General features: G+C 39.9%; 1 protein-coding gene across 3 annotated transcripts in view; it reads left to right on the forward strand.

The window, feature by feature from the left end:
* The window catches only part of ubr1 (ubiquitin protein ligase E3 component n-recognin 1), a 219437-nt gene that overhangs the window by 42613 nt on the left and 162276 nt on the right, over positions 1-14548 (forward strand). For 2 of the 3 annotated variants that reach the window (XM_060828682.1, XM_060828683.1), the window contains exons 10-12: positions 3786-3874; positions 8575-8673; positions 9522-9676. In XM_060828682.1, the coding sequence (XP_060684665.1) occupies positions 3786-3874; positions 8575-8673; positions 9522-9676 (343 nt within the window). The remainder of the gene's footprint in view (positions 1-3785; positions 3875-8574; positions 8674-9521; positions 9677-14548) is intronic. The other variant, XM_060828685.1, reaches the window with a different exon arrangement.

Genomic DNA, 14548 nt, shown 5'->3' on the forward strand with positions numbered 1-14548 from the left:
ACGGCTGGAAAATGGGAAGCCTTCAGAAATGAGATAACGAAAGTCCAGTGACAGTATATTCCTGTTAGGATGAAAGGAAAGGCTGGTAGGTGTAGGCAGTAATGGATAATGAGAGAAATTGAGGGTTTGGTTAAGAAACAAAAGGAAGCATATGTCAGGTACAGAAAGTGAATCCTTAGAAGAGTATAAAGACAGTAGGAGTTATTTAAGAGGGAATTCAGGACATTGACTCGGATTCACTTCGTGTGAAAGGTTCAGATGGAGCTGAATTTGAGAGTAACATCCAGGAGGGTTTTATCGAGCAGTATGTAAATAGTCCAACTTGGGAAGGGACCATACTGGACCTGGTGTTGAGGAATGAGCCCAGCCAGCTGATGCAGGTTTCAGTAGGGGATTATTTTAGGAATAGTGATCACAGTTCCGTAAGTTTTTGAATACTCATGGACAAAGATGAACGTCGTCCAAAAGGAAGTGTGCTAATCTGGAAGAAAGCCAACTAAAGCAAAATTCATTAAGAGCTGGGGATTATGGATTGGGAGCAGCTGTTTGAAAGTAAATTCACATTTGATATGTTGGAGGCTTTTGAAGAGAGGTTGATTAGAGTGCAGGACAGACATGTCTATGTGAAAATTAGGGCTGGAAATGGCAAGATGAGGGAACAGGTGAAATTGAGACTAGCTGAGAGGAAAAAGGAAGCATACATAAGGTCTATGCAACTGACAGACAAAGCTTTGGAAAAATATCGGAAATGTGGGACCAATCTGAAACGAGGAATTAAGAGGGCTGTAAGAGGTCATGAAATATCTTTAGCAAACAGGGGTAAGGAAAATCCCAAAGCCTTTTATTATTATGTAAGGAGCAAGAGGGGTAAGTAGAAAAAGGATTGGCCCACTGAAGGACAAAAGAGGAAAGTTATATGGAATTATATAGAATCCGTACGGAAACAGGCCTTTTGGCCCAACAAGTCCACACCTACCCTCCGAAGAGTATCCCACCCAGAACCATTCCCCTACCCTATTACATTTTCTCTGACTAATGCGCCAAACCTATACATCCCTGAACACTGGGATAATTTAGCATGGCCAATTCACCTGCACATCTTTGAACTGTGGGAGGAAACCAGAGCAGACACGGGAAGAATGTGCAAACTCCACACAGACCGTCATCTCAAAACAGAGAATATGGGTGAGATTCTTAATGAGTACTTTGCATCGGTATTCACCGAGGAGAGGGACATTATGAATGTTGAGGTTAGGGATAGATATTTGATTACTCTATGTTAAGTAATCAAACATTACTTTCGGTCAAGTCACATAATGAGGGAGGAAGTGTTGGGTATTCTGAAAGGTAATTAAGGTGGACAAGTCACCAAGTCCAGATGGAATCTATCCCATATTACTGAGGCAAGTGAGAGAGGAAATAGCTGGGGCCTTAACAGATATCTTTGCAGCATCCTTGAATATGGGTAAGAACCTGGGGGGACTGGAGAATCGCTAATGTTGTCCCCTTGTGTAAGAAGGGTAACAGAGCTAATCCAGGTAATTATAGACCAGTGAGCCTGACATCAGTGATAGGGAAGCTGCTGGACAAGATTCTGAGGGTTATGAACTATTTACATTTGGAAGACAATGGGCTTATCAGTGAAAAGCAGCATGGTTTTGTGCAGGGAAGGTCATGTCTTACCAACTTAATAGAATTTGAGGAAGTGACAAAGTTAATTGAGGGAAGGCTGGTAGATGTCAGATACATGGACTTCAGTAAGGTGTTTGAGGAGGCTGATGGAGAAGGTGAAGCCACATGGGGTCCAGGATGTACTAGCTAGATGGATAGAGAACTGGCTGGGCAACAGTAGACAGACGCGTAGTGAAAGGGCGTTTCTCAAAATGGAGACCTGTGGTCAGTGGTGTTCCAACAGGGACCACAGTTGTTTGTAATATACATAAATGATCTGGAGGAAGGCATAGATGGTCTGATTAGCAAGTTTGCAGATGACACGAAGATTGGTGGAGTAGCAGATAATGAAGAAGACTGAATATAGGTAGATTGAAGAGTTGTGCAGAGAAATGGCAGATGGAGTTCGATCCTAGCAAATGCGAGATGATGCATTTTGAAAAATCCAATTCGAGAGAGAACTATATGGTAAGTGGAAAAGCCTTGGGAAAATTCATGTACAGATGGAATTTTTAAAAATTCGTTCATAGGATGAGGATTTTGCTGGCAAGGCCAGCATTTATTGCCCATCTCTAATTGCCTGGAGGGCAATTGAGAGTCAACCACATTGCTGTGGGTGTAATATCACATGTCGGCCAGACAAGATAAGGATGGCAGTTTCCTTCCCTGAAGGACATTAATGAACCAAGTGGGTTTTTTCAACCATTGACAATGGAGTCATGGTCATTGTTAGACACTTAATTCCAGATTTTGTTGAATTCAAATTCCATCGACTGCCATGGTAGATTCGACCCTGGGTCCCCAGAACACGACCTGGGTTTCTGGATTAACAGTGCAGCGATAATACCACTAGGCCGTCACCTCCCCTAGGTGTTCAGGTCCATTGTATCCTGAAGGTGGCAACGCAGGTCAATAGAGTATTCAAGAAGGCATACAGCATGCTTTCCTTCATTGGATGGGGTATTGAGTGCAAGAGTTGGCAGGTCATGTTGCAGTTGTATAGGACTTTGGTTTGCCTAAATTTGGAATACTGCATATGATTCTGGTTATCACATGATCAAAAGGATGTGGAGAGGGTGCAGAGGAGGTTCACCTGGATGTTGCCTGGTGTGGAGGGTGCTAGTTATGAAGAGAGGTTGAATAGATTAGGATTATTTTCATTAGAAAGACGGAGGTCAAGGGGGGAACTGATTGAGGTCTACAAAATCTGATTGAGGTTGAGACAGGGTGGACAGCAAGAAGCTTTTTCCCCAGAATGAGGGACTTAATTAATAGGGGTCACGAGATCAAGGTGAGAGGGGAAAGGTTATGGTAAATATGTGTGAAAAGTTCTTTACACAGAAGGTGGTGGGTGCCTGGAACGCGTTGCCAGTGGAGGTGATAGAGGTGGACACGATAGCATCACGTAAGATGTATCTAGACAGATACGTGAATGGATAGGGAGCAGAGGGATAGAAATCTTTGGAAAATATGCAACAGATTTAGATAGCGGATCTGGACCATTGCAGGCTTGGAGGGCTGAAGGGCCTGTACCATGCTGTAATTTTCTTTGTTCTTGAAAGGTAGGTGTTGTGGAGTGATGTGGCGAGATGCGAAGATATAATTGCAGACTTAGGATGCAGCCAGCTGGAGACAGCAATGGCATGTGTTAAGGTAATAGAAAGGAACTTGCAGAATACAGCGGAGCATCTGGAAGTTAAATTGCTTTTTAAAATAGATTTCCTTGTTTGTTTCTAAATCGTCTAGATTTAAATCAATGGGCTGCAGACTTTCTGATGGATTCTGGTCAGTAAAGGCCACAATGTGAAATATGCTTTCCATTTTATTCATGAATGATGAAGATCGAATATTGTCTTAATGCTGCTATGTTCAGAATCCAAAGTGGAAATTCAGGCCAATGCCATTTCTTGCTATTCTGACATCACTCATTGAGGAGTTAGTTTACCACATGTGCATGAATGTATATTGATCATTTTGCTTTTGATTGCAGATGGCTGCAGGATGTTAGTCATGACACTACTACAGATTATACAGTAACAAAGATATGAAGCATGTGAAAACCATAGATTAACCAAGGAACAGGCAGAATAAATATGCATTTTTTTTTAATGCAGGAGCACGCAAAGCCTTTCATGAACTGATAGTATGCAGTTTGCTGATGGAAACAGAATACAAGAGACTCTTTGCTATTGAATTTATCACTGTAAGTACCTGTTTTATTCTGGTCAATGCCTAGCAGTGACTGAGATTGAGAAGCACATCTTTGTTCCCAAAAGCTCTGAATTGTGGAAGTGTTTTCATAGGTTGTCTGTTATAGAAGTTAGTAGTGACAAGTAAAATATAAACTTTGGTCAGGGAACCAAACCAAGACACCCCCCCACCCCTGCCCCAAGACCTATAGTCTCACTGCCTGGAACACCAACTTTCAGATTGGCTGAGGAGCTACACCAAAGACTAAAACACTTAGTAGAAGACTCACACCACCTTCAACAACAAGGTTGGGAAATTGTTTCTGTTAGGCAGGGGGACTAGGACCCATGGGCACTGCCTTAGAATTGGAGGAGCTCAATTTGGAATGGAAATGAGGAGACATTTCTTCAGCTCTGAGCTGAAAATGTGTTGCTGGTTAAAGCACAGCAGGTTAGGCAGCATCCAAGGAACAGGAAATTCGACGTTTCGGGCCAGAGCCCTTCATCAGGAATTGTGGCTGTGGTAGCGGGTCTGTTTGAGAACGTGGCTGAAGAGCTTCTGTGCAGAGGAGATGACCTGGGGGGTGCAGTGAGAGAGAGACTCACTGAAATCCTTGTAGAGGGAGGAAGAGAGCTTCTTCAAGGAAGGCATCCTTGCAAGAGGATTCGCAGTAGGTTAAAATCTTCGAGTAAAAAGTGAGGTCTGCAGATGCTGGAGATCAGAGCTGAAAATGTGTTGCTGGTTAAAGCACAGCAGGATAGGCAGCATCCAAGGAACAGGAAATTCGACGTTTCGGGCCAGAGCCCTTCTTCAGGCCCGAAACGTCGAATTTCCTGTTCCTTGGATGCTGCCTAACCTGCTGTGCTTTAACCAGCAACACATTTTCAGCTCTGATCTCCAGCATCTGCAGACCTCACTTTTTACTTGAGACATTTCTTCAGCCAGAGAGTGATGGGACTGTGGAATTCCTGAAGAAAGGTGTATGCCCAAAACGTCAATTCTCCTGCTCCTTGGATGCTGCCTGACCTGCTGCGCTTTTTCAGCAACACATTTTTCAGTTTTGATATCCAGCATCTGCAGTCCTCACTTTCTCCCCTGTGGAATTCATTGTCATGGAGCGCAGTGAAGGCCAGGAAGTTAAATGTCTTCAAGGCACAGATTGGTAAATTCTTGATCTCGCAAGGAATTAAGGGCAGCGGGGAGAGTGTGGGTAACTGGAGTTGAAATGCCCATCAATCATGATTATATGGTGGAGTGGACTTGAATGGCCTTACTTCCACTCCTGGGTCTTATGGATGACTGCAGCTCCAACAACACAAATGAGTGAGTGGAATCGAGCATGGAGCACATACAGCTGATCTAACTCATTCTAATTTGATTTATTATTGTGACATGTACTGAGATAAAGTGAAAAGTACTGTTTTGGGTACTAATCAAGCAAGCTATTCCTTACACAAGTACAATAGCATAATAGAACAGAATACTGAACATAGTGTTTACAAGCTACAGAGAAGGTGCAGAGAAAGATCAACTCTCATATATGAGGGGTCAATTCATAAACTTTATAACAGGGAAGAAGATATTCTTGAATATGTTGGTAAGTATTTTCAAACTTTTGTGTCTTCTGCCCAATAGAAGAGGACGGAGGAGAGTATAATTGGGGTGGACTGGGTCTTCGATTACGTTGGCTGCTTTTGCAAGACAGCGGGAAGTAGAGACAGAGTCAGTGGAAGGAAGGCTGGTTTTTGTTGGACTGGGTTGCTTTCACAACTTTCTGTAATTTCTTGCATTCTTGGGCCGAGCAGTTGCCATGCAAAGCTGCGATGTATCCGGATAGGATTTTTTCCATGATGTATCTATTAAAGTTGATGAGTCATTGTAAAATACTGAATTTCCTTAGCCTTCTGAGGAAGAAGAGGCATTGGTAGGCTTTATTGACTGTAGCAGCAATGTGGGTGGACCCGGATAGATTGGTGGTGTTTATTTTTTGGTACTTGAACTTTTCAACTACCTCCATGTCAGCACCATTGATACATACAGGAACATGTCCTCCACTCCACTTGCTGAAGTCGATGACCAACTCCTTCGTTTTGCTGACATTGAGGAAGAAACTTGTCTTTACACCATGCCACTAAGCTCTCTATCTTTTTCCTATACTCTCTTATCATTTGTTTGAGATCGAAATGACTACAGTGGTGCCATCAGCAAATTTGTAAATTGAGTTTGTGCTAAATTTGACCACACAGTCATGAATGTATAAGAATGTCAGGGTCTGAGTGGTCTGCCTTGCGGGGCACCAGTGTTGAGGATTATTGTGGGGGAGGTGTTGTTGGTTATCCTTACTGATTGTGGTCTGCAGAGGTTTTGGGAAAATTTGTAGCTCAGGTTGAGGTTCTGGATGTAGGTTTGCTCGCTGAGCCGGAAGGTTCATTTCCAGATGTTTTGTTACCCTACTAGGTAACATCTTCAGTGGGCCTCAGGGCAAAGCACTGTTGATAATTCCTGCTTTCTATTTATATGTTTGAGTTTCTTTGGGTTGGTGATGTCATTTCCTGTTCATTTTATCAGGGGGTGGTAGATGGGGTCTAACTCGATGTGTTTGTTGACAGTGGTCTGCATGTCAGGAAGTCGAGGATCCAGTTGCAGATGGGGGAGCAGAGTTATAAGTCTTGGAGTTTGGTGATACTTTTTTTGGAGTTTATGGGGTTGAGGGTGGAGCTAAAATTAATAATTGTAATCACAAATCAACATTCTCTTAAAATGAACCTAAAGGTTGGAACAAGGACTGACAAGGGAAGTCAGGGACAGCATAAAAGCAAAAGAAAAAGTGTACAATGTGGTGAAGATTAGTAGGAAACCAGAAAATTAGGAAGCATTTAAAAATCAATGGAGGACAACTAAAAAAGAAATGAGGACCAATATGAAATATGAGGGTAAGCTACCTAGCAATATAAAAGAAAGATTGCAAGAGATTTTGTTTAGATCTACAAGAAGAGAGAGAGAGGTCAGAGTGAACATTGGACCAGTGAAAAATAAGTCTGGAGAACTAGTAATGGGGAAACAATGAAATAGAACAGGAATTGAATAAATGCTTTGTATCAGTTGCAGTGGAAAACACCAGTAACATTCCAAAACTTGGAGAATCAGGCGGTAGAGGTGACATTGTCAAGGAGAAATCATATCTGACAAATCTGTTTGAATCCTTTGAGAAGGTAATGAGCAAGTTAGGCAAAGGAGAGTCAGTGGAAGTAATATATCTAGATTTCCACTGCTGAAAATGTGTTGCTGGTCAAAGCACAGCAGGCCAGGCAGCATCTCAGGAATAGAGAATTCGACGTTTCGAGCATAAGCCCGATGAAGGGCTTATGCTCGAAACGTCGAATTCTCTATTCCTGAGATGCTGCCTGGCCTGCTGTGCTTTGACCAGCAACACATTTTCAGCTGTGATCTCCAGCATCTGCAGACCTCATTTTTTACTCTGGATTTCCAGAAGACCTTTAACAAGCTGCTGCACAGGCGATTGCTAAACAGACACGACTCCCATAATGTTAGATACATTTGGGGCACTGACATGGATAGAGGATTGGCTGACTAACAGAATTTTTCAGATGGGAGCTGGAAGCTAGTTGAGTTACACAGGAGTCTGTGGGGCCCCAATTATTCATATGATACATTAATAATCTGGGCAAAGGTACTGAGGGCATTGTTGCTATGTTTACTGATGACAGAAATTGATGGAGTGAATAATATTGAGGAAGCAGGGAGGCTGCAGAAGGACTTGGACAGGCTAAGAAAGTAAACAAAGAAGTGGTAGATGGTATGCCATGTTGGAAAGTGTGAAGTTGTGCATTTTAGTAGAAAAAGTAGAGACATAGAATATTTTTTAAATGGGGAAAGGCTTTGGCAATTTGAAGCACAAAGGCACTTAGGAGTCCCAGTTCAGGATCCTAAGGTTAACATCCAGGTTCAGTTGGCAGTTAGGAAGGCAAATACAATGTTAGCATTCACTCTGAGAGGGCTAGGATACAAGAGCAGGATTGCACTGTTGAGGTTGTATGAGGTATTTGGAATATTGTGAGCAGTCTTGGGCCCTCTAAAGCAGAATATGTTGCATTGGAGGGGTTCCAGAAGACATTAACAAGAATGATCGAGAGTAGAACCTCAGAGTGAAGGGATGACCATTTCAAATTGAGTTGAGGAATTTCTTCAGCCAGAGGGTAGTAAATCTGTGGAATTCACTGCCACAGAGGGCTGTGCAGGTTAAGTCATTAAGTTTATTTAAGACAGAGATAACCATGCTCTTGATTGGTAAAGGGATCAGGAGATACAGGAAGAAGGAAGAGGAATAGGATTGAGAAACAAATTGGCCATGGTTAAATGGCAGAGCAGATTTGGTGGGCCGAATGGTCTCATCCTGCTGCTTTTTTTTTAGTCTTAGTATCTTATGATCTAAAAAGCCTTAAAAATATTGAATCTGCTTCCACAATCTTCTGAGACAGAAATAAAATGGTTTCATCTCTATTTAAATAAGCGACCCCTCATTTTTAAAAAGTATTTCTTAAATATTCCATAAGATGGCAGCCCTATTGGACTTAATGACCTGTTTGTGCTGTAAACCGTTTGTAAGTATAAATTATTAAGCTTACCATCAACCGGAGCCTTTGCACTATGTGGTTGAAGGGGAATGATCATCTGTTTGTTTGTCTCCAATAGCACTACAAGCAACTTCAGCTCGAATTTGTGGAAGATGATCATGACCGCAATGTATCTGTAACTGCACAGTCTGTTCAAATATTCACTGTCCCAACATTGGTAAGTGGAATAACCAAAATGCAAGACCAATTTGCATATGAATGAAATGTGCCATGATATTTGTCCTTGTAGAACATCAGACCCAATGTAAAAGGGTTGAGTCAGTGGGAGTGAGAATTAACTGATAAAGAATGAAGTGGAAGATCAGAGAATAGAAACAGTATGGATGGAGATAAGAAATCATGAGGAGTCATCAACACTTGAGGGAATTGTTTTTAGGCCCCTTATGTAGATTTTTGTACTAATGAAGAAATAAACTGAACTGTAACAAATTCAATGCAATAATTGAGAGGGATCTCAAAATCTTCATAAAGACTACATAAACTTAATTGATGAAAAGTACTGGTAGTATCATAATGCTCAAACAGTACATAGAAAAAGATGGATTGATTAAGAAGAATGGAAATAGATTGGCCGTGCTAAAAAATTGCCCATAGTGTCCAGGTATGTGCAGCCATGTTCCAGGCAGTGTTCCAGGGTAGGATGAGATTGGGGCTGGCTCTAGGTGGGATGTTCCTTGGAAGGTTGCTGTGGGCTCGATGGGCTGAATGGCCTGCTTACACACTGTAGGGAATCGATGATTCTATGATTCTAACTTGAGAAATGTGGGAATCAGACAGGTAAGTGCTCAATTGTAGTGTTATTGATCATCATACTTTAGGGGCAATCAGACCTGCTACTGCTCTTATTTAATATATTTTTAAATCTTTCATGGTTCTCCTGAGCTACACACAAATCAACCAAAATAAATTTAAAAAATGTAATGACGTAAAAATTCTGGTTTCATTTATTTTTCTCATTTTCACTTCTTGAACGAATGTTACAGAAAATGTTTAATCTTTTGCTAGGCTCGTCATCTGATTGAAGAACACGATGCTCTAAAAATCATTATTGAAACCATAATTGAGCTGTTTTCTGAGCATATGGATAACGGAAAGCTTCATTTTCAGAGTTACTCCCAAGACAAATTGTCCAGGAAACAAATGGTCTTGTATGATCTTAAGTAAGTGTCATCATCAGACCCCAGATTGGTCATTTCTCTTTAATTATGGATTAGGTGTATAAGACTTTTCAAATCGTTATTTAGTTGTTGGCCTGTTGAAGTTCTGAGTATTCTTAACAAAGTTTAAGGTAATACTTTGGGCCAGTGTATGTATACAGTATAATCAAAGTAGCATTAGCAAAATGGCAGCAGAGTAACAAAGTGTGCTTTGTAGTATACAAGAGTTCCTTTTTAATTTGTTTGTTGCACAGGAGTCTTTATTAAAGACTGTTTTCTCCAACTGTGCAAATATAGTCTTTTTACCCTGATCAATCAGTTCAATGTTCTGGAAATGCAGTAGTGGTTATACTCAACACTCCAGCTATTTCAGATCATGGAGCTGTTAGAGGTTCTGATGCAGTGAAACAATTGTTGAATTGTGCCCCTCCGACTAGCTCAGTTTTCTTGCTTTGCTGTTTCGTTTGGATTTAATGAGGTTAAAAAAATACTTGAATAGAACATGAAATAAAAATTAAAACAAATCAATATCTGACACAGGCAAAAAGCTGCAGCTATTAGAATTCTAAAATAGAAAATGAAAATGCTGGAAACACTGCAGGTTACTCAGCATCTGTGGAGCAATGTGTAGAGTTGTAATAACTTTTTAAAATAGGAACATGAAAAAGTAATTTGATCCTTTCGGCATCATCTTATGTTCGATAAGATAGTGATTGATCTGTCTAAACTCCACCTGCTTAAAGTGTATCTATATCATAGCATTTCTGTAGTATCCAAAAAGATGTATCCTCCCTCTCTTGATGGTTGGCTCAGTTGATTTGGATGGCTGGTTTACAATGCAGAGTGACACCATTAATGTGGTTCAGTTCCCACGCTGGCTGAGGTTAATGTGAAGAATTCTGCTGCGCTGGCCTGAGGTACGGCGACAGTCAGGTTAAACCTTGCTCTAATGAGAGATAAGCCCTGTGCTCAATAGTTCTTTGGCAATTTTACCTTTCACTTGTAATCTCAAAAAGCTCTAATAGGTTTGTCACATGTGATTTCTTTTTGGGGTATTGTCAACATGAAATGATGATTTTCTAAGTATTCTGTTACCAAGTCCAGTGTTTCAGTTAAATCCTTGACAGTTCTAATATCAAGTCATTGATTTGAAGCATCCAACAATTGGAGTAATTTTCTGGAAATACAAATCACCTAAACATTTATGTTAATATGTGTGAGAGAACTGTCAAAACATGTTTCCGACTGGATTCCAGTCTGTTTCGAACTCTCCCATTTCTGGTTTTATTAGACATGGGGCAATCGTGTTTTTGGAGGTGGTATTATTTTACCTGGACCCCATCTGACCTCCCAGATGATTGTTAAGAATTTATTTAATGGTTAAAAACACCATTTTGAAGAGATTGCTGATCTAGAGTCCACACTGATATTGTCCATGAACTAACATAAAACATAAATAACTTGTTATTTAAGTTGCAGTGACATCTGCAAAAATGACTGCTTTCAGCTTTGTTGCGAAAGTGGCTGTATTCCAAAGGAATGTGAGAGTTGCTTTGAGATATGGGATAGGGTGCTTAAGTACAAACCAGTACCATCTTCCACTAACCTTGAACTCTGAGGAAATAGCTTATTTTCCACTATGTCTGAAGTGCATTAGGTTATTATCGCTGAAACTACGAAGTCCTTAAATGGAATTGCACATTGTGGTGATATAACAGGAAATTGGAGCAGTGAGACTTAATTTCTCAAGTCGGTGGAATTTTAAGAAATACTTTGATAAACTGGGACTTCGCAGTTTAAAAAAAAAATTACAGGACACTTTATGAAAATAAATGAAAATGTGATATCAAGCCTGAAAGTTATTTTCAGATGGGACAAAAATGTCAGAGAGTAAGCAACAAGGATTATGTTAAAAAATCTGACAACACCAGGTGAAAATCCGACAGGTTTATTTAGCACCTGGTATTGTATAATTTTTAACTTTGTCTATCCCAGCCCAACACTGGCACCTCTACAACAAGGATTACAAATGCAGAACACATTTCAGGAGCTTGTATTTTTACTATAGATTCACCAGTCCTGGTCATGAAGATCAAAGTTTAAGATTTGTGGTTTAATTTAACTTTATTTATAAGAACAAAGTCAATTACAATTTTAGATTGAATTTATGAGAGCCAATATAAAATGAATTAAAGTCTTGCTTACTTGCAGGACCATTCCAGGAATAAGCTGCTTTCATAAATTTCAGCACATTTATTGTTTTTTATAGTGAGTACAAATGAATGCTCAGTAAGGTAGTGATCTTCAGTTGATCTACTTTGGCACACCGACTAATGGTGTTTGACTGTGACTGATGCATGTCCTTCATTTAGTTCTATTCATGTTTTTTCTTCTGTCTATCTTCTTACTGTACCCTAAGTCATTAAATCATCACTTTTTTTTATGTAAGTGTTGTTGCTTATTAAATTTTTCTAATGGTTCGGGCAGCATCCGAGGAGCAGTAAAATTGAAGTTTCGGGCAAAAGCCCTTCATCAGGAATACAAATGGCAGCTTTTGCCTGAAATATCGATTTTACTGCTCCTCGGATGCTGCCTGAACTGCTGTGTTTTTCCAGCACCACTCTAATCTAGTCTCTGGTTTCCAGCATCTTCAGTCATTGTTTTTGCCTAATCTTTTCTAACCACTAACTCTTGTGATTATTCAGAGTCACCTTGAACTGTGATTGGCCTGTCAATGCATAACCAGCTCATGATCAATCTTACAGTATTTAAGTGGTGTGTACCTGATTCCCAATCAGTTTCTTTAAAGTTCAAGGTGCTCTTATTTGGCATTATTTGTTCTTTGAAATGAAGAATCGCTCTGTATTATTCATCTTATCACAGCTTATTCCTCTGGGCTTGCTTTATCAAGTTAATGAGGCACAAGTCGAGCAATTTGCATATCTGCTGGAGCGCACGTAGTGTCAGGACTTGGTGGTTTAATGTTGTTCTACATCTCTCAACTAATATATTTGTTACCTGGAAATTTCCAAAGCTAATTAATATATTTTAACCCAAAGAACCATGTGTGACTCCCATGTGATTGCTTGTATGAAATGAATTGACTAAAGTTACTTCAAAAAGACCACACTGAAGTGAGAAAGTATCATTGAAGCAGCAAAAAACATAAATCTCAAATAACCATACAAATGTAATATACCTTGACCTATTGCATGTTTAAAGTTACATGGTTTAATGGTTTAAATGCAGTTACAATATATCCTTGAATCAAAGTTTTTTAAAAGCTGCCATTTGTTAGCTTGAGTCTGCAGTGGCTTGAGCCATAAAACAACACTAAAACCATAGATCTTTTTGTTGACCTGAGCAAATGACTATTCTTCATTAAAGTGTTTTGCAACTAATCACAATTAAATATAATTTAATTCCTCGCTGTCTTAATCAAGTCAGAACTATTGAACCTTAACTCAATTCTAAAATGATACTGAGTTCCAGATAGAATTGGATGAGGGAAATGTAATTGTTCTGTTAGCTATGACTCAATGCCAGCATAAAAACTTCTGAGTCAGAATACCTTACCTGGAGACTGGAGTTCAACATTCATGCAGATGTCACATTGAAAGGATATTACACCGTTGGAGATGCTGCTGTTCAGATTGAATGTCGAACCAAGAGCCATTTGCCCCTCAGGTGGATATAAAAGATCTCACTATGCCATTTTCAAAGTGCTTCCCAGTATCCTGACCAGTATTTATCAATCATTGAATGTCACAAACAGGTTATCTGGTTAAAGCAATGTTGTTTGTAGTAGATTGACCATTGCAAACTGCCTGACACATTTTCCAAAATAAAACGGTGACTGCTTCAAAAAATATTTAATTAGTTGGAAAGACTTGTTAATGTACTGAGATCATGAAAAGTGCTACAGAAAAGGTATGATCTTTATTTTCTCCCTTTAATCCCTTTAATTTTCACTCTTTATTTATGCTCAAACGCCAAACACACAGACTGTATCCCTTTCGTGTTCAGTTGGAATTAGCTTGTTCACAGTTACAGTAATTGAAAGCAGACCATCATTTGCCCTCAGTTGGAAACAGGAGATTGGTTAAAGACAAAAAAACTTTTCAGTGGTTAGTTATGACATTGCCTTCAGAATGTTGATAGGCTTAAATACTGGCGGTCTGTCCCACTTGTGGAGAGTCAAAAGCTAAGAGGCATAAACAGCAATCACACACAAACCCTCTGAAGGATTCAGGTGAGACTCTTCTGAAGCTGGGCTCTTTGTTGTTTTTGCCATCATTCATAGTTTACTGTGTTTACTAACCACATCATCAAATGAAATAGCTGTTTTTCCTTAGTGCCTGTTCAGTTTAAAATTTTCATTTCTGAGGAGTGGAATATATTTTCATTTTGGATTTGCACATTGTTACCTAGTTGTTTGAAAACAGATGTGAACAACAGTATTAGACACAAGGGCAGTAAAGTCCAACCATATTTATTATTGAGAGACAGCATGGTTTTGTGCGGGAGAGGTCATGCCTCACTAACTGGATCGAGATTTTTGAGTAGGTCACAAAGATGATTGAGGAGACAGGAGGTAGCGGTGGAAGGATGCTTTTTGGAAAGGAGGGTTGTGACTGGTCATGTTCCGCCGGAATCCATGCTGGGACCTCTGCTATTTGTGGTCTTCATAAATGACGTGGAGGAAAATGTGGCTGGTCTAATTAGTAAGTTTGTGCATGATAAAAATGTTGGTGCTGTTGCGGATAGTGAGGTAGATTGTCAGAGGATACATCATGACATAGATCAGCTGGAGGTGTGGGCAGAAAAGTGGCAGATGGAGTTTAATCCAAATAAATATGAAGTGATATATTTTGG

This window comes from Hemiscyllium ocellatum, chromosome 8, assembly GCF_020745735.1.
Source record: "Hemiscyllium ocellatum isolate sHemOce1 chromosome 8, sHemOce1.pat.X.cur, whole genome shotgun sequence".
In the NCBI taxonomy this organism is placed as follows: domain Eukaryota; kingdom Metazoa; phylum Chordata; class Chondrichthyes; order Orectolobiformes; family Hemiscylliidae; genus Hemiscyllium; species Hemiscyllium ocellatum.